We start from the raw sequence: 18927 nt of genomic DNA on the forward strand, positions 1-18927 counted from the left end.
TTTATTCATCCTCCCACATAAACCCTCCCTTAAAGCTGCACAAGCAGCTTGAGGTAGAAACAGGGTTTGATCATTCTTTAAACCAGCAGTGACAGTTTAGAGCAGCCACAAACTATGTCAGAAGCAGCAGTGTATAGCTGCAAGGAAGATCAGAGTCCTGACACCGAGACCCACACATTTTTTTTCATTCCCACCAACTGATCTCTCTTCATGAAAGGTGCAACACAAGTACAGTATTTACCCCCACTCAGCTTTAAGGAAACAGTGCCTAAAACTGATCAGTAAATACTGCTGTCAAATCCTAACACTGCACACCGAAGTGCCTTCCTGAACATGCATAATTTACCCAGACAAGATGCTGCTAATTTCACTTGAGTGAACCACATCCTTGCTACAAAAAGGTTTGAACATGCTTTTTGTATTCCATTTTAGGCAAACTAAAATTAGTCTTACTGCAACTGCTTTTCAGTTCAGCAAACAAGATCACAAATAACTGACTTCACTCACAAGCCTTTATACCTGTCACATCAACTCTTTCCTCACTGGGTTTCAGGAACCTCATGCATGAGCCTCTAAAAACCATTCATTCTGATTGCTTTTTCCTCCTTTCAGCCCTGATGCAGGCCAGCAATCTAACTTCAACCTAACATCAAACTCACAGAAGTCAACCTCCTCCTTACTGCCAAGTCTAAAAGCCTCTACAGACTTGGTAAGATTCTGTGTCTTTGCTGGTGATTTTTCTCTCAACTGCAATTCCATACACTCAGATCACCAGGCCCAGGTTCATTTAGGTTGCTTTAGCTCAACAGTTTATTAGCTTATCAATGGGTAGTAAAGAGAGAAGATAATGAAGTACTCCTGTTTTAACAGTCTGTAAAACTGCACACTCATAATATCAGGTCAATTTTTGTTTCAATAACAGTATTCTAATTATACACTTATATGCTGAATATATATTAAAAAAAAAAAAAAAAAAAAGAAAAAAGGCAATGAAATGCCAGTTAAGTTGCTTTTTGCCACTAAACAACTTCACAGGAACTTGCATAAGGCCACAAAGAGCAATCATTTCAAATGAAAATCAGTAGAGTTGGAAGCATTTAGCTGCCACTTCCACTGCAAGTAATGAATCACTTCACAGAAACATATGACATAGTTCTGCCTCATGAACAGCCTCAGAGTAGAGAACTATGCTTTAAGGGAACTCTGAATTGAAATCTTACAGAAGACATTGTTATGCAAGCTGGATCATTTTTAGTGGCTACTCATCAAAAGGAAGGCTGAGCAAGCCACAGACAGCAAGACAAACCACAGCACTTCTCTGGTCAAGCTATATGATCCCTCCGAGAACATTATGTTTGGTTTTTTTGTTTTTATTTTTTTTTTCCCCAGCTAAAGATCATTCTTCATTAATTAAGGAAAGACTATTGCAAGAACTTGGTCATACAGAAGGACGGACCAGTGAGGTCAAAGCTCCCTCTTCATTTCCTATAATTATCACTAACCAATAACTAATACAGTCTGAAGTAACTTTGAAGTAATTATGCAAGTGTAAAGCATTCTTAATCAACAGAAGGTCAAACACCTTAACATACAGTAGAATCTACAGTAGACTGCTGCTCATGGGGAACATGAATCCGGAGCACAGACAGAAAAAAAGAACAACAGTGACCATTTTCCTCTCAAGTTAGCCAGGCGGTTCAAGGGAGACAGTCTTGTGCAGACTTCCTTTTTTTTTTTCCCCCCAGCAATTAGTTTCAGACACACAGTCTGGTATGATAGAGGAAGTCCCCCTCAGTAAGCATTTTTGCCAAAACAGCACCCTAAGAAATGTGGCACCAACTTTTTGCCCACACAGAAAAGCTGAACCTAGGTGCTGACCTCTGACTTCACTCATATACGTTTCCTAACCTCATCTCATGTCAGCTACTAAAATATATCTGGCACATTGCTCAAGACTCCCATATCACACTTTCCAAAGAGGAAACTGGAGCACAGATGGCCTCTTCTCTACTGGTGAAAAACCCAGGCCAATTACAGCAAGCAGCATGCAATAGCTGGTAGTGACTGCTCAGGTGTGTATGACTGAAAAACTAGAAAGACCTCCCATCTTGAAGGTGACAGATTTCTGACAAAGCAACATACAGATTTCTAAATCATGCAGTCATCGTACAACTTGATGGAAGTTCGAGCAGACATCCATCACTATAGGAATGATTTGGAAGATAAAACTACAGTAGAAAGAACTTGCTGAAACATGATTTCAAAACACAGTCACATCAGCAGTAAACAGAAAGAATGTCAGCATATCTCTGCCCCATTTTAACCAGATATGAAATCCAGACACTACTTGCTTGTTTTCAACAGCATTGAGCTTTAAGACTGCTCTTTCACTCAACAACTTAAAACAGATATGCTACTCTGAATCATTCAGTACTGGTTATGAGGCTTTAAGAAGAAAAAAAAAAATCTACAAGTCACTTAAGGAAGAGTAGCACCCAATTACTGTAATTCCTTTTAACTAATTCTGCTTTTGTTACCTATAGTTTATTTACCTGAAAATGCACTACATGAGTCCCAGAAGAAATAACATGATGCTTAAGTTCTTCTATCTGTGAATCACAATGAGAATATCTAGTGATTACAGAGGTTTAAGGGAAAACCTGCTGGTCTCCAACTACTTGTGATTTTCTCAGAAAGGATATCAAATTTATTTGATGATAATACTGCTCTAGAAGAGGCAGACCTCTGACTTCATACTAAACAATATTTCAAGCCACAAATTAGAACATAAAAGTGAAAGAGCACACACTGAACAGACTATAAATTGGTTACCCAATGAGTCCCAGTATTCAACTAAGGACAGGGTATCATCAAGTAACTGAGGGATTAGATTCTATTGAAGTTGGATCCCTGGCATCAGAGTAAACATTTTCATGATGGCTCTAGAAGAAATAAAAGAGTTACTAAGAAAGAATGTATCACAGAGAGATTGTGAAGGCAGTAAGTAATCAAAAAGCTAAATCAATTATATAGTCCAGTAGCATAGGAGCAAGAAAACAAATGCTAAACAGATTTCAGCTCAGTTTACAGATATATAAATAACCTGAAATAGGCTTGAAAATCATAGCGAGTAACCATTTAAACATGGTATTCCAATATAACACTACAAGCATGACGGTGAATGTAATTCCCAGATAAACATCAAATTAATATTTAATTAGGCAGCCATATTACCCTTGTACTCAGAAGGTATGTGACCAATACCGCGTCTTGAATTTATCCCAAATTCAATTAAGAAGCTGAGATAAGAACAGCAATTAAAAAAAAAAAATCTGATAGAAAATACCCCCTTACAGCAACATATTCTAGAAGCTTTGTCTATGAGAAACACATGGAGGAGACTGATATCTGTTTAAGTCCTTGCATAGGGAACCAGAGTCTTGTAACAATCACCAGTCTAGAGGACAAAGCTGTAACATAAGCCAGTGGCTGGAATTCAAAGCTAGACAAACTCAGGCTAACATAAGACATAAGTTCTTGCAGTGTAGCGTAGCCTTCCGGTGACATTTAACTGACACTAACTACGAGGCCTGAATGCTAAAGTTCTTTTTAGAAAATAAGCCAGTCCCCAGTTACAGATGTGCCTCTTAAATAGAAAAGTTGATTAGGTACCACCCTCTCATTTATGTCAAGAGTCATGTGAACAGATTATTACAATGACTCTTTCTCATTTTATGATCTCTAATTAAGAAATTTTTCAAGCAATTTAAATATTTATTCTATGTAATTTGGCTCATCAAGGAAGCACAAGGCCGAATTCAGGTGCAAAGAATACTGGAAGAAAAAGGAGAAATACAAGAGTAGAAGGTAATAATGAAACCATATTGGTTGCCATGCAAAACAGCAAAATCAAGAAAACAGCAACCTAACTACCACTGTTGAGTTCTTTCTGTAGATGGAAATTCTGCAAAGTTACCTCAATTTCTTTCAATACCCCTTCTCATAAGAAGCCCCTTTCCAACGCATGGGAAAAAAACAAAGAGAGTGTTAAGAGAATTTAAAAAGTGGGAGGCAGAAGCTGGCAGTAGGTGCACATCAACTAATTTTAGACTTCACATTCAGCCTCCTTCCTGTTTTCCTTAAAATGTTTTACTTTTCACAAGCCTTTTAGTAGCACAAGTATACATCTTCACAGCACTTAAAATTTACTAAGGACAGTCATCAGCATCTACAAAACACAGCAAGGCAGTATTTTTCACCATACTTCTCTCTTACAGATGCAAACATGGAGCATCTTTTTTATTTTTATCTGTTTTACAAAACAGCAGCTGGGCAAGACAAAAAAGACAAAAAAAAAAAATAGGCTTGCAAAGCTTTTGATTCTAACCTTTTATTCAAAATATTAGATTGTATTAATTCTGTGGGTATGAGTGGGGCAACAGCTGCATGGGATTAGTGTTTTAAAGGATATAGTGATATACGACTTGTATCCTTGTGACAGTGGTTTCACTGTGTCAGTATAACACGTCATTTAATGGTACTTGTTTCAAGTGAGATTTAAGAGAAGCAAATCTGGAATAGTGCTAGACAAATTTACATATAAGGTACCAGTTACAGCCCATCTTTACTCAACTATCCTGGAAGGAGAATTCTAACAGGTCTAAGAAAATGGAAGCAAGTCTAGCCAATCTTTTCAGGATTTTGTTATTTTTCCCTACCCGCACCTTTACAAGCTCTACAGACAGCCTATTTGTTAATAGCACTAACATTAACAAACTTATAAAGTAACAGTCTAATACCATATTTATTTTTATATTACCTATCAATTAGTACTTTCATTTGTTTATAAAAAAATAAAAACTGGGTTTACCAAGCAATAATGTAAGTGAACATGGGGCTGTACTATTTAGTCCATCACTGAAGGATTATACTTGCCACTTAAATCACTCAGTAGGGCAACATTTCCGGTAACTACTTCATCACTTCGTAGAAGAAATGTAGTAGGCTACATAATTTATCATCAATCTGTAATTATACCTTTTGCTCAGACAATGTTAATAGAAATACAAAACAAAAAAAAATCCAATTCTCTGTGGTAATTTTGATGGTATTTAAGTGTTTTCAAGTCTTCATTAAGCAAATTAATTTTTTAATATGCATTAAAGCCAACACTGTCCTCTTAATAATTAGTAAAAGTCTAGAAGAAAACTTTGCCCCAATCAACACAGGGGTATCCGTTTAGTTTAAATAAGGCCATAATTTGAAGCCACATATTTAGTCAGTGAATCACAGTGAAGCTAAAAAGGGAAAGCTACTATTACAGCAAAATTGTTGAGGATGAACTTTATAATATTCCAGTTCTTCACATTTTCATGTGCATTTCCAGAGCTGCATTCCTCAAACTGAAAGATTCAAGATTCTCCTATTGTTCAAGCAATTTTCAACACAAAACTAGAAATATATCACAAGTATGTGGCCTCCAATATTCTTAGATATCAGAATCACCAATGACCATCCCCAGAGACCCCTCTGATCAAACAGAAAACATTTAGTAATTTCAAAAATATTCAGCTATTACTTATCCTTGATTTCCAAAGCAAGGAATTTCCAGCAAAATGTGGAAATTTAAGGGTGTCTCTTCAGCTTAATTATTCATGCATTACAGGTAAGGCAAAGGCCACAACACCCTTGTCTGTCCCCTCATCACAAGGATATACAGTTACTGTTAGTTGAACATAATTTTTTTTCCATTATTCCAGACATTTGCAGATTACCTGAAAATTACTCAGCATTCTAGTAATATTTCAGTATTTTTCTTGGTCATCAAAAATTCTGTTGGATTAAGCAACTTCAGATCCTTGGTATTCTTTATCTAAAAGCTCTGTTTTTCCTACTCCAAAAGGATTAGTTCTGAATGGAACATGCACGCTTACTGCCCATTTGTTACTACTCTTTGTAATCAACTCTGACAGAGAAGTTACCACCACAGACTGCCTAACAAAGGAGAAGCTGGACTGCAATGCAAGTACTGCAACGTAATACAGGAAAAGTCAAAGAAATTACTTTAATTACAGGCCGTTCCTTCTCAGTTACCTCCTCTTTACTCTCTACGGTGCTTAAGACCCTGATCCCAATCTACACCCTCAAAGCACCTAAGATGCAGACCTCCACTTCCTCTTAATGACTCAGAGGCACAATTTAACCTCAAGACAAGGATATCTTATCAAGCCTACAGTGACATTAAAGGTCCATAGCATGCTATTACCTCACAAAAATTGTGATGTCGGAGTTACAGATGTACATTTGTGTATGATTCAGAGGATATGAAAACGTGGCCCCGTTGAGAAAACAATGAAGGCAAAACAACTGAGAGTGTTAGTGGTGAAGAGTGTAAGTCAAAAGAAGCTTGGAGACTATTCTTACCAGCTTTTGTAGTTTTCTTGATTTTATCCTTAACAGCATTATAGCAGTCAACAAAGGAAGTAAAAATCTCACTGCAATTACACTGATAAGAAATTATCTTAAGAAACTTTAGGTTGAACTTTTGTGTGAACTAGGAAAAAAAGGAATCAGCAAAACTTGTACATGACAAAAATACCTTTAAAAACACTTTTATTATTAAACACTGTTGGTCTTTGAAGGAAGAGCAAGTTTTTCTAGGATGTGCATTGAGTTTCATTTGGTAATCAGATATAAACAATACAATAAAGCTTAGATAAAAGCAACTCTGCAAGCCATGCTTAAGTCACTTGATAAATCAAGAAAACATGATCTATTAGAGACAAAAACCTCTGTATTTTCATTTTCTGAAATAAAGACATTCCTAGCCCTTTCAGAAGGCAAATCATCTATTAAAATTGCCATCTACTGAAAAAAAATAAATCTTTTTCAGCATCTCAGTCTTTACATCTCCTTGATATTAGAATAAGTGGGTCTTGTTTCTTAGAATGGTGATTAATAAACACCTTCAGCATTCAAACTCACAAAAATGTACTGAAGCACAGACTTTGCAGAATCATAGTTTTTTACTCTTTTCCTTAATTGAGACAGCTAACACTGTCGCATTTTTTAGGAATTTTTCCTTTTTAAATGTTTAAGAGATGCGAATCATGGTATTTGACCATCTAGCTAAGGAAAGGCCATATTCAGCCTAAGTGATATTGAACTACATGCATATGAGTCAAACAGTTATTCATACCCAGGATTATTCAAGAGGTCTAATGTCTGAATCATTATTTGTCCTAAACTCAGTCTGTTCAAAGCATGAACCTCATTTAAATTTTTCATCAGCTGCATTTACTCTCCCTAAATTATTCAGTTCTATAAGCGTTTTGGATTCCACATAAAAACACAAACCTCTGAGTCTTCCTACTCTGATTAGACTACGCATTTGCACAGACAGCTGCCCTGTCCATACGCAAACTACAGCATTCAACTACTAGAAAAGCTTTTTGTTAAGACAAACGTTCAAGCATAGTGACAAAAAACCGCCACAAACTCCCAAACAACCCATATCGTACAGTTTTACAAAACTCCTGAGTTTAATGCTAATAAGTAAACACTAATGACTAAGAAAACAGTTTTAGATCTATCATCCTGAAAAGCAGAGACAGTGTTACTAGACTCTACACATAGAGAGGTAAAGAAACTCATTGTCACTTTAAAGATGGAAGTAATCAAGATTAACTCTTTTCTAAAGAGAGCCCAAATGAATTCTGAAAATAAAATGAATATACATATGCGTTTGAAGTTCCCCATATCGCCTCCCCTACATTAAATAAGTTTGTTCCTAACAAAATTCTGAGTTAAAGACACCCAAGGATTACTAAAATTTGATGGGTGTGACAACAATATACTAAACCAGAATACAGGGTTACCTCACAGTTACTTTAGGGCAAGTACTTTGGTCATGTATCCCAGCTAACAGACCTGAAATCTGAGAGCTTCTAACTACCCATGACAAACTCTTATTTGCAAACAGCTAGGTAGACAAACCGATACCAATCCACCTCTAGGAGTAACGTGGGAGGACGCTGATGACATCTTCGAAGGCTAATTACATTTGCCAGAAGCCTGAGATCATCTCCAGCCCTTTGCTACACTGACACCCATTTCCAGAAGGTGAAATCAAAGAATACCGAATTCATTTGCATCCAAAGTACTTCTCACTTTTCACAAACAGGACTTGCAAATAAAGCTGGGTAAGAGTTTTGCCAAAATACTTACAGAGTAATAGAGAACAAGGCTGAAAATTACGCTGGGAAGTCATCTTACATTAGGATCACTCATACCTATATCACCTGTATGGTTACATGAGTCATGAATCAGGATAGTACTCTGCTATTTTTAATCTACAAACATGTAATAAGATGATGTTCCCAACTTGCAAAAGCTTTACTTACCAGATTGCAAAACCAAACTTACCAAAAAGACACATCACTACCAAGATAAAAACAGCTAGAGGCATACATAAATTAGACAATGATGGTCACCATGATAAAGCACAACCTCAACACAGCAGCACCACTGACATTGTCAAGAGTTGTCCAAAAATAAAACAAAGAAACAAAAGAACCCAGAGAGTATTAACGACCTTTTTTTTTTTTTTTTTGACAGATACTGAGATATTTGTACGAAAGTTTACAGGCTGTTCATTCCGAGAGTTAGAGACATCATGTGAAAAAAAGCTGCACATTGTGTGGTTGAAAGATCAGTAAGCAGGAGATAGAAATTAACATCGTGCCCTGATCGACGGCAAGATATTCCCCTTGCATATCGCCTGAGAGACGGGAGGTGCAGACGGGCGGTGAGGCATGTTCCTTCCCTTCGGGCATGTCCAGTTCCTCGGGCACATCAGATGCAAAACGAGTCAGCAGCAACGCAACTGCCATCCCTGCCGTTACAAGCCCACACAGCCGCCCAGAAGCCAGGCACAGCGCGGGCTCAGCCTGCGCCTCATCCCGGCCCCGGGCAGCCAACTCCCCGGCCCACGGGGCGCCCCCAATAACGGCTCCCAGCCCCCAAAATCCTGAGGGAAAGCGACGGAACCCCGCGGCACCCAGCCCCCAAATCCTGAGGGAAAGCGGCGGAATCCCGCGGCACCCAGCCCCCAAATCCTGAGGGAAAGCACCGGAACCCCGCGGCACCCAGCCCCCAAATCCTGAGGGAAAGCGGCGGAACCCCGCGGCACCCGGCCCCCAAATCCTGAGGGAAAGCGGCGGAATCCCGCGGCGCCCGGCTCACAAAATCCTGAGGGAAAGCAGCGGAACCCCGCGGCTCCCGCCCGTCAAACCCCTTCCTCACACACACACCGAGCTCGCCCCGCCACACCGGCCCCAGGGCTGTACGAAACCCGCTCCCCCTCAGGCGCAGCCACCACAGAGTTTAGCCGCCCGTAACGAAAAGAAAAGAATAAAGAAAGGAAAAGGAACGGACATCCATCGGGGGTACAGGGCCGTGCTTCGCCACCGTTTACCTCAGCCAGTGGATGAAGCGCTGGCGACCAGCACCGCCGCCCGCCACAGGCCCCGCCGACGCGCCGCTCGCCACTTCCGTGTAGGGGGGAGGCAGGGCGGCGCCCATTCAGCGCCGCGCGCGCACTGCGCATGCGCTCCCCCCCCGCCCCGCGGCGGGGCGGGAGGCGCGAAGCGGCGCCCTCAGGTTGTGGCGGTCGGTGATGGGCTCGGTCTCGCTGCCTCGCCCCCGCCTGCGGCTTCCAGCACAGCTCGGGAAACGAGTGTTCGTCGGGAGCCAGGTGCTTTCTGAGGCAGGGCCCCGCGGCCAGAAGCGGGAGTGGGTGGATTCCTGTCATAAACCGAAGAACCCTAGTGCGGCTGGGAGCACTGGCCTCCCGGCGCTGTGAGGGCTCCTGCTTCAGTGTTGGTGTTCACCTCCCTTTCCCAGCGCTTTGTTAGCGCTCTGGGGCAGCGCAGAGGATCCCTAGCGGAGTATTCCTGGGGCTCGCCAGCTGAAGCCGTAGAGAGTGGCCGCCTCCTACCAAGAACAGCGCTTGGGGTCAGTCATGCTGAAGGCGCTGTCAGCCCTTCATTTCCTTGCTTTACTCTGGCGCTGAGGGGAGTGTTGCCATCCTCTGCTGAAGGCACTGTTAGCCCTTCATTTCCTTGCTTTACTCTGACGCTGAGGGGAGCGTTGCCATCCTCTGCAGGCACAGCCCGGGTGAGAGGCCGTGGGGAGGGACGGAGAGCCCATGGCCGTGCAAGCAGTGCCTGTCCCGAGTGGGCCGGGGGATGTGTGTGTGGGTGTGTGTGTTTCATCCCTCCGCGCCGCCAGGGGGCGCGCGTCCCCCCCCGTCCGCCGGGAGGGCGGCGTTGCGCTTGCGCGGCGGTTCGAACGGGATGGCGGAGGCGGCAGGGTGAGGGAGGGATGAGGGGGTTTCGCTCTCCGTCTTCTCGCTCGTTGCTCGCTGCCGTTGTCATTTCTCGTTCTGTCTTTGCAGGATGTCTGCGTTTCCCGGCGGCTCCAATACTACGGTGGTGGGCGGAGAAGTGCCGAAGAATAAACTGAAAGGTAGCTGTGGGGTGAGGGGGGAGCCCGCCCTGGCTGAGGCGGGAAGCGCGGCGCCGGGCCTGCCTGAGGTCTCTTTGCTCCTTCTTCAGGAGGAAGAATCGTGAAGTCTCGCTACCTGCAGTACGATACAAAAGACACGAAGAAGGTACTGGGGCGCCTCGCTGCCGAGCTCGGGCGTCTCAGCAGTGGATAGAAATGGTGTGAGGGGCGGCTTGGACGTGTGGCTGCGAGACCTAAGCAAAAAATAACTGCTGGGGTTATGAGGGAGTCGTGGTGTATTGCTAGGTGCATACTGGGATGGGATATTGGGACCGTACTCTGGTGACTTGCAAAGCACCATGATGCTTTGGGATTGTACTTGTTTACTGTCAGCGTTCAAGTTGGAGGCAAGATATGCTGGTGATCACAATTACTGCTTATGGTCAATCTTATCTGTTTCTTGATTGTCAGGATACTCCAACAAATTCCTTTTCCACGTCTCCTTCTAGACCGTCTTTTTCAACTAAACCAAGATCAGTACATCCTCAGAAACATGACATTTCTGCTGGTAGGTTTTACCACAACTTAAAAGCTATTATTTTGTGAATTTGTATTTCCAATCTGTGGAACTCTAAAGTGTTGTTAAGAGATGATATTTTGTATTACTTCATCAGTGCCAGTTGTTATCTGTATACAGAGAACATTAAGAAACTTGATGTGGGATTAAGAGGTGTAAACTCAAGTGCATTAAACTTTTGTCAGTTTGTCTAATAGAAAACTACTCTGGAATTGAGTGATTGGGTTGTCTAAAATAAGAATATTTCTTGCCTTCTGCACAAGGCTTTGAACTAATTTTTTACTCTGCCTTCACCATTGCCCCACATTTTTTATTTTAATCTTTTTAATAACACCTGTGTAAATGACTGAAAATCCCTGTATGCAAAACAGTCTGTTTTTTTTTCTTTTGCAAGAATTGCAAAAGAATTTTCTGGTAAGACCTTGATTGGACTTGAAAATCTTGAAGAAATAACATTATTCCCTTTTCACATCTGTGTGTTATTGTTGAACTGTTAAATGTTTAAGAAGATAACATTCTGAACTACATTATCTCTAGGGAAATTAGCAAGTATACAGATGATATATATAAAATAAATGTGTAAAAGTTTGCATAAGGTTGCCACATTAGTGAAAGCATATATTTGCAAACTTGTGCAGAATACGTTCTAATTATTTTAGTTTGACAATAGCTTCTTTCTACAGGTGTTGACTCTAGCTTATTCAGTGAGAGTAGTTTTGAAAAAGATGACTTGCAGTCCACTTTATTAGATGAAGATGAACTTATACAACCACAGCTTGACATTTCAGCTATTAGTGGTAAGCTTTCACTCCTCAGTTTTTTGTTTTATTATTTTTAATGTGTGTGCTGTAACTTGATGATAAGTAATCCTTGTGTTCTATACTTGCAGAAGAATTTTGTCAAATAAGGTGAATGTTATTTCAAGAGTCTTTAAGCAGAGAGGTATTAAGAACTTTAGGGTTTAAATTAACCTCTCGATTTGTAGTATCCTTTGGGTGCTCTGTTCTTTTACTTTAAGATCAAATATTGAAGAACAAAGTGTTAAAGAAGAAGTCGTTGTTCCTAATACAGATGGGTGTTACATTATCAGCCCTTTTGAAAACTGCATCACATCTATCTGTAACTGTCACTTCAAGCTAAATGTTCATGCGATCCCCATCTCATGAGTATCATCATCAAAGCCAGAAACAGAGCACACGTTTTCTTTACTGGTACACAAAATAATTTTGAAATTATCCTGGCCTTTGAAGAACCTGATGGTATGTTGACCCACCCTATATACTTTGGTAGAAGAGAACAATAACTTTTCTCTTGTGATACAGATAAAACTGTCCATGAAAAGTCTCCTAGCTCACAATCTGATGGCAAAGAAGATACAGAAACATATGAAGACCTAGAAGAAGTGGTGAGTGTCACTGCTTTCAATTGTTACACGTATGTATTTTGAAATGTGAAATGAAGATTTTCTGTTTATCTTTAATCTTGTTAACAACTTTGAGGTCCTGGGATGATCTAAAGCCTCCTGGCAGAAGTCAGAGGATAAGTCTGTTCCACTGCTAGCAATGTTTGTTTTGTTTATAAGATGTTTCAACACTGACCAAAGCTTTGTTTCTGTTTCTTGTGGTAAAGAATCTGCTCCAATTGTAGCACCTCTAAATGGATTCTTTTTGTATTTCTGTCCGTGCTTTTTAATTATATCACATGATCTTTAAATATGTTCTGACATTTTTTGCTTAGAAAACTAACATTGATTCAGCCTAATTTGAAGTGCCTTATTTAGACATCTCATTCAAAGTAGCAGTGAAACTTTAAGTTCTCTATCAATATTAAGAAAATCTGCTGAAAATGTTATTAAAAAATGGTGGAACAAAAAGATTTATATAATTAACAGGTGTCATTTAAAAACCCACACTTTTTTCATCAAGCTGACTGATGATGATGATGATTCTGGGCACAAATTCGACTTTCAGTCCAATTTATTTGAACATTATAAAAATAATTGTTTAGATACCAAAATTGATCTGGTATATTCTTTTCTTTTCTGAAGGAAGATGATTCTGATCCTCTGATATCAGAGCTGGAATCTCGGACACTGCTTTTGACTTACCTAAGAGTAAAGGTGAGTCAGTCAAGTATTTGGTGTATCAGGTAGAAGAACATGGTATTAAGGAATTGTTTACTTTCTGGTCTATGCTTTCTGATTCATAAAAGTTAAATTTTTGTGACTTTATATGTTTATGATTGTAAAACTCTGACTTGTTTGAAAACTCTCACAGAGTGAAATCAGTGCCAGTTTATTAAGTTGGTGCTGGTTCGTCATGAAGTGGGGTATGTTGGGTCCGACTGAGATGGAGTTAATTTTCACCCTAACCACCCTCATGGTGCTGTGCTGTGTCCTGGTAGCCAGAAAGGTTTTGATAACACACTGGTGTTTTGGCTGCTGCTGAGCACTGCTGGCACAGCATCAAGGCTGTCCCTCCAACATTTTCCCCACCCCCACAGGCTGGGAGTGTGCAAGATCTTGGGAAGGGATGTAGCCAGGACAGCTGGCCCCAACTGACCAAAGGGAGATTCCATACCATATGACGTCTGCTCAGCAATAAGCTGAGAGAAAGGAGAAGGAAGGAGGGGCATTTGATATTTACGTTTGTCTTCTGGAGCAAAGCAGACAAAATGTCTAAAGCAGGAGATGGCCGGACATCACCTGCTGATGGGAAAACAGAAGATTTTATTCTCTACTTCCTTTGCTTTTGCTTTATTAAACTGTCCTTATCTTGACCCGCAAGTCATTCATCACAGTCTCACTCCCCTGTCCCATTGAGGAGGGGATTGATAGAGGGTCAGCCCACCACACAGAGGTATGTAGAAGTTTGGGGAAGACCCTGAGTAAGTGTGTTTGGAGTTCAAGGTTGTAGCAGTGACTGTTCTTTGTTCAGTCAGTGCTGTATATGTATATTTTTTCCTTTTCAGAAAATACTACCGGGGGTGGGAGGAAGAAGATGGAGTGGGGCTTTAATTATAATGTACTGTGTTTATTGTATGAGATCTAGCATTCATTAATTGCAGCTCTCTGACCTGGTCTGAGGCTTACATTTGTTTATTCAGACTGTTAATTACTTAGATGTAGCATTACTGTAGTTGTGAATATTTTTTGGATGTAATAGGCAGGAAAAAATCTTGCTGAGTTGGAGAAGAAAGCAGAAAAAAACTTACTAATGTTGTGTGAAGAAAAGGAGAGACAACAGGAGAAGCTCTGTGAGTTGAAGCGTGAAATTTTTTTCAAAGAGAGAGAGCAGATACTTGATGATGCACTAGACAAACAGGTAGGCTTCATTACAATTTATGCTTCTCCTATATTTAAACAAGCTCACTTATGAAGTAGTCCTTTATCCAGAGAAGATTCATCTCCTTCTGTAGCCTGCTGGTATACAATTTTATGCATCTTAAAATAAATATCTACTTCCTATTGTGGCATGTAATGCTCTCTAGTAACCTAAGCAAATGCCTTTGTCACTTTTGTGTTGTCCCTTGTGGATAGGCAAAGGGCAGCAATAGCACACTGGCTGCCAAAGCAGTTTACAGTTGATGCACAGGAGATGCAAGTATCTTAAAACCATGTGAACATCCTTACAGCTATGGCTGGAGCTGAGATGCTAACCCTTAGATGAGAAGTGAACATCTTCTGTTCTTTGTCTTATTTTTATATGTTAGACAGCTGTAGTTCTGGCCTGGTTGTAAGAAGGTAAGTTTCTAATGAAGTTCTTGATAATAGGTGATCTTAGAAGCTAAACCCTCCCATCTTTTTCAGTATTTTGTTAGTTCTGTTGTGTCAAATTAAAAGGTAGCACTTTCTGAATAATTAATTTTCAAAACTGAGCCTGTGCTTGCTTTTAACAAATATTCATTGCAAAAATTAAACAAGACTTTTGTCTTCTGGTGAATACAGTGTTAGCTACAGTCAAAGTATCACATACGAAACACTTTGCCTGCTATGTTGCTAATATCTCTGAGATACGGTAACAAGGAAACTGGTATTGACCTAGGTGTTTTGGGGTGGTAGAGGAAAACTTATTAAACGTCATGATAGGGGTATCGTGCCAGAAATGTCTTGAATTCCTCTGTCAAAAAGTATTTCAGAGTGGTACTTGGGGGGTTTTATAAAGTATTTTTCAGTATTGAGCCAGATCTGTACTAACAAAATGGCTGCTTTTGAAGAAGTGTTGGTTCATCGTGTTTCTTTTTCAGATGGAAGTACTTTCTCCCCTTGTTCCTGTTTGTGAACAGTTTAAAGACCAATATAAAAGCTTTGCAGCTTCCCTGGATACCACTAGACATGAATTACCCATAAAGAATATTCACATAGAAGGAGATACACTAACATACCTTGGTATGAAAATTTGATTCATCGGATTTACTTTCAGAAACAGTGGGGTTTTTGGGATGCTAAAATTCTTACGTTGTTATTACTGGATCTATCTGTGGCCACTAGAGGAATTTTGTGTGCTCTTAGAGCTTGCATGGACAGTGGGCTGCAGCATTAGTCACATGTTTTGCTATGAATAATTCATGTCTCTGTTTAACCACTAAACTGTAGTTGAACATGTTTTTTTTGGTCTTGCAGCAGGAAAAAATAAACCAGCTTTCTAAGCTAGGGCTGTCTTCATATACACTTTCTTTAGCAAGTTTCTATCTTTTAACTGTATTCATGGTATTCCTCCTCCTTTCTTGTTCCTAATGGGTAAGCAAGTTGTAGAGATACTGTGATGTCTTCTTGTTTCTATGTTTGAGGGATAAAGTCACATGGGTAGACTTACTCACATTTCCTGTAGAACTAAGGCTTAAATATATGGTGTGATGTCTTGAATCAGTGAACATTTGTTGACTAGATTAGTACTTGAGTTTTGTATTTAAGTCTGGACAAGAAGTTACACTTTTAAACTGTAGGTCTGCAAGAAACAAGACTATTAAACCATTTACAATAATCTTGCTTACACTTTAAAACAAATAGAAAAGGTTTATTGAAGAACAGAATTCTTATAAGAAGCCTTGAAAGGAAACAAATACATATTTTTGGTTTGTAAATGTTAAAGGAAAATTGGACAAGTTTAATGTTGGGGATGCATGCCAATAGCAATATATGTAACTGGCCTGGGAATTTTGGATGTTTAAATATTGTTTTTTCTCTTGCATTTGTTTTGTAAAAATCTTTGTACTCTAAATGAGAACTTGATTAGCAGTTTTAATAGCTTGTTTCTGGTATTAGTCTTCATAGCTAAAAATAATTTGGCTTTCATGGTTTTCTCATAGTGTGTTTGTGAAAGGTCAACAAACAGTAGTTTTCCATCATCTAGTTCACCTATTTTTGTGACCACTGCAACTATTAAGTAATCTTGTATTAACTGATGCCATTGCATGCATTTTTGAATAATATTTTTTAACATCTCCTATTGCAGGTGAACTACAAAAGCAGTTAACTGTCACAAAGGAACTTCTGACAGAAGTTATGCCAAGCTACTCAGAAGAAAGTGAAAAAACATTTAACGTACTGAAAGACCTTAAAGAAGTTTCTCAGAAACTAGATAAAGAGCTTCAAAGGTATTTACAACAACCAGGTGAAAAGACTTGTTTGCTATATATTCAGAGGAAAATCTATAGTCACGCCAGAATATAACCAGAATGTATATTGGAGGAAGATTAACTGGGGAGATAGTAGCACTAAGTTTAATTCTGTTTGTAGCAGACATGGGTGTTGATATCCCTACCCTATCTACAGTCAAAATAAAGATGTTTGTAGCCTTTAGTTTGTGTATTAAAAGTGAACAGCTTTAGTGTGCCATTTTCTGACACTTTTGCTGAGAATTTCCATGAGCAAGAATGGCCACGGTAAAGTGCAAATATGTAGGAGAGTGGAGAACTCCACGAGGCAGAAAAGTGAACTGGAAGTCTTAAATAATAATCATGCAAATATCCTTTAGGAGGTACAAAGAGCACAGAAAAGGGGGTTTTTGCTCAAGTAGTGTGTCAACAAATATGAAATATAACTGAGAGCACAAGGAAGAGATAAAGCATGATAAATTTCCTTTCCTTCCTTCGTTTCCCTAGAGGAGATAATAGTTAAAATCTTGAAGATTAATATCTCATAAAGCCACGTATCTCTCTGTCCTGCAAACTGTCCTCATCTCCTCCAAATTCTAGCCTTTGGAAGAAAATTCACATTTTACATTTTTTCCTTCTGGTGGCTCCATGGTAGGAGAATGATGCGAATGTCCAGGCGCATTGCCTTTGGGGTTAAGCAGAAGTTGTTATCCTCTGGAGTAACTGATTTAGCTTGCTTCATTTGTTCCAGGAGCTTCACAGAAGTGCAGAACCTGTCATTTCAGGTTAGTAAAGAAGTTTCTCTGCATAACCAAAGAATATGTGAAGAGAACCATGGACTAGATGTTGTGAAACGCTGGTACTTCAACTAACTTTATGTATTGTTTTACTAACGAGTGGATACTAAATCAGTGCCAGCAGACTTCTTGTGTGAACGTATAACTTGTTCAGATTTTCAGTTATATCAGAATATGACACCAGCAGCATTGTATGCTTACCAATGTAAGAAATTGAGTTCTCTTCTGCATGTTGTCCAATAAGGAGTCATCTTTTTTTTAGCATGAATTTCTGTGACACCTTTCTCATCACTTTCTGCCTTGACAATAATGAAAGGTAAATAATAATAAATGTAATTCTTAGCAAATATGACCTATGTATTCTTAAACTTCTTGTTTTACTTTCTTGGAACTGGCTTCAAGTACACTGATTTGCATCTCTTTCCAAAGTTGTGTTCGTTAGAGGGCAGAGTGTCGAATATAGGTGTGGACTTGTGTATGTGATACTGTGCATTTGCTGGCCTCATCAGGAGGATCTGTAGGAATGTACAGCATGATGATTGGTCACTCAGTGAACAGCTTCTGGGGGAACTCTTAATTGTCCCTTTTTTCTGGATTTGCTGAGATGAAAAGCTATGTGGGTAGCAAATAATGAGGCTGATGCTTGGAAGGAGCCTGGTCACTTGTAACAAGTGAAAAGTTTTGGTAACTTGTTGCCTAATTGTCTTGGAAACAAATTGTTAAAATCATAAATGCTTTTATATTAACCTGATACCTTCTCATTAGGATTTTATTTATTCTTTCTAATAATAAAGACTATTTTCCACTGCTGTATCAATAGCCTTCATGTCTGAATATCTTCACTGATCTCCCACAGAAGCTCTTGTTTTCATCTGGGCTTACACAGGGCTAACACTACACAATATGTGCAGTGATGGACTTACAGGCACTAAGCAGTGGCACCCAGTGTGCCAAGGCCAGAAGATTGTGATGTGGAGAGAAACCTCAAACCTAACTACTGAGTAAGTGCCTGAGAGCAAGTGTGCTCTGTTACAAACATACATGCTAGGTGCAGCAGTTTTTTCAATGTACTTTCCATTTTTGTGCATGGAATGCATGAAAGACATGCTATATCCTGTTTTTTTTTTTTTTTTCACCTGTGGAACTTCTTTCTGTGACAGTTTTTCAGAAGCTTTGCTTTCTATTTTCTGTTTAGTGTTATATTTTTGGCATAAGCTGTGTCTATAAAGCTTTTTGGCCTGTTCAAAAAATACTCAGAGCTTTTTTCCTTGCACTCTTTGAAGTGTTATTCAAGGTTTCCTCCTGGTATTACTAAGGGTCTAACTAGATTCTTGTCTTTTCCTATTAAAAGTTAGGAGTAAATTAAGCTGTAGTAACTGGATCAATAAAATGTACATCACACTGGGTAAAAATCAATATATAATGAACTAATAAAACCTTCCTTGTATGTAA

General features: G+C 39.6%; 2 protein-coding genes across 6 annotated transcripts in view; one reads left to right on the forward strand and one right to left on the reverse strand.

Moving 5' to 3' along the window:
* MYO9B (myosin IXB) overlaps positions 1–9560 on the reverse strand; it is a 44597-nt gene extending 35037 nt beyond the window's left edge. For both annotated transcript variants that reach the window (XM_032994643.2, XM_032994651.2), the window contains exon 1: positions 9476–9560. The gene's annotated coding sequence lies outside the window, so the exon portion shown is untranslated. The remainder of the gene's footprint in view (positions 1–9475) is intronic.
* An 82-nt stretch (positions 9561–9642) lies between these two features.
* HAUS8 (HAUS augmin like complex subunit 8) lies at positions 9643–18927 on the forward strand. 4 transcript variants are annotated; one of them, XM_032994656.2, is made up of 11 exons: positions 9643–9754; positions 10457–10527; positions 10617–10672; positions 10978–11074; positions 11767–11880; positions 12406–12488; positions 13131–13202; positions 14248–14406; positions 15329–15470; positions 16537–16678; positions 17430–18927. In XM_032994656.2, exons 2-11 carry the CDS (start codon positions 10458–10460, stop codon positions 17548–17550), a joined length of 1056 nt encoding a protein of 351 aa, XP_032850547.1. In that variant the 5' UTR covers positions 9643–9754; position 10457; the 3' UTR covers positions 17551–18927. The 4 variants fall into 4 exon arrangements, with proteins under 4 accessions (XP_032850547.1, XP_032850546.1, XP_032850545.1 ...); XM_032994655.2 differs by lacking the exon at positions 9643–9754 and adding an exon at positions 9768–10014; XM_032994654.1 differs by lacking the exon at positions 9643–9754 and adding an exon at positions 10324–10372 and having other exon boundaries at positions 16537–16695.

This window comes from Tyto alba, unplaced genomic scaffold (genome assembly GCF_018691265.1).
Source record: "Tyto alba isolate M040663 unplaced genomic scaffold, T.alba_DEE_v4.0 Super-Scaffold_20000042, whole genome shotgun sequence".
In the NCBI taxonomy this organism is placed as follows: domain Eukaryota; kingdom Metazoa; phylum Chordata; class Aves; order Strigiformes; family Tytonidae; genus Tyto; species Tyto alba.

Bases quoted from the DNA above. Each gene is read 5' to 3' on its own strand.
- HAUS8 (XM_032994653.1), top strand. The intron at 10,528-10,616 runs GTAGCTGTGGGG...CTCCTTCTTCAG, and splicing joins GCCGAAGAATAAACTGAAAG to GAGGAAGAATCGTGAAGTCT. The intron at 16,679-17,429 runs GTATTTACAACA...CATTTGTTCCAG, and splicing joins CTAGATAAAGAGCTTCAAAG to GAGCTTCACAGAAGTGCAGA.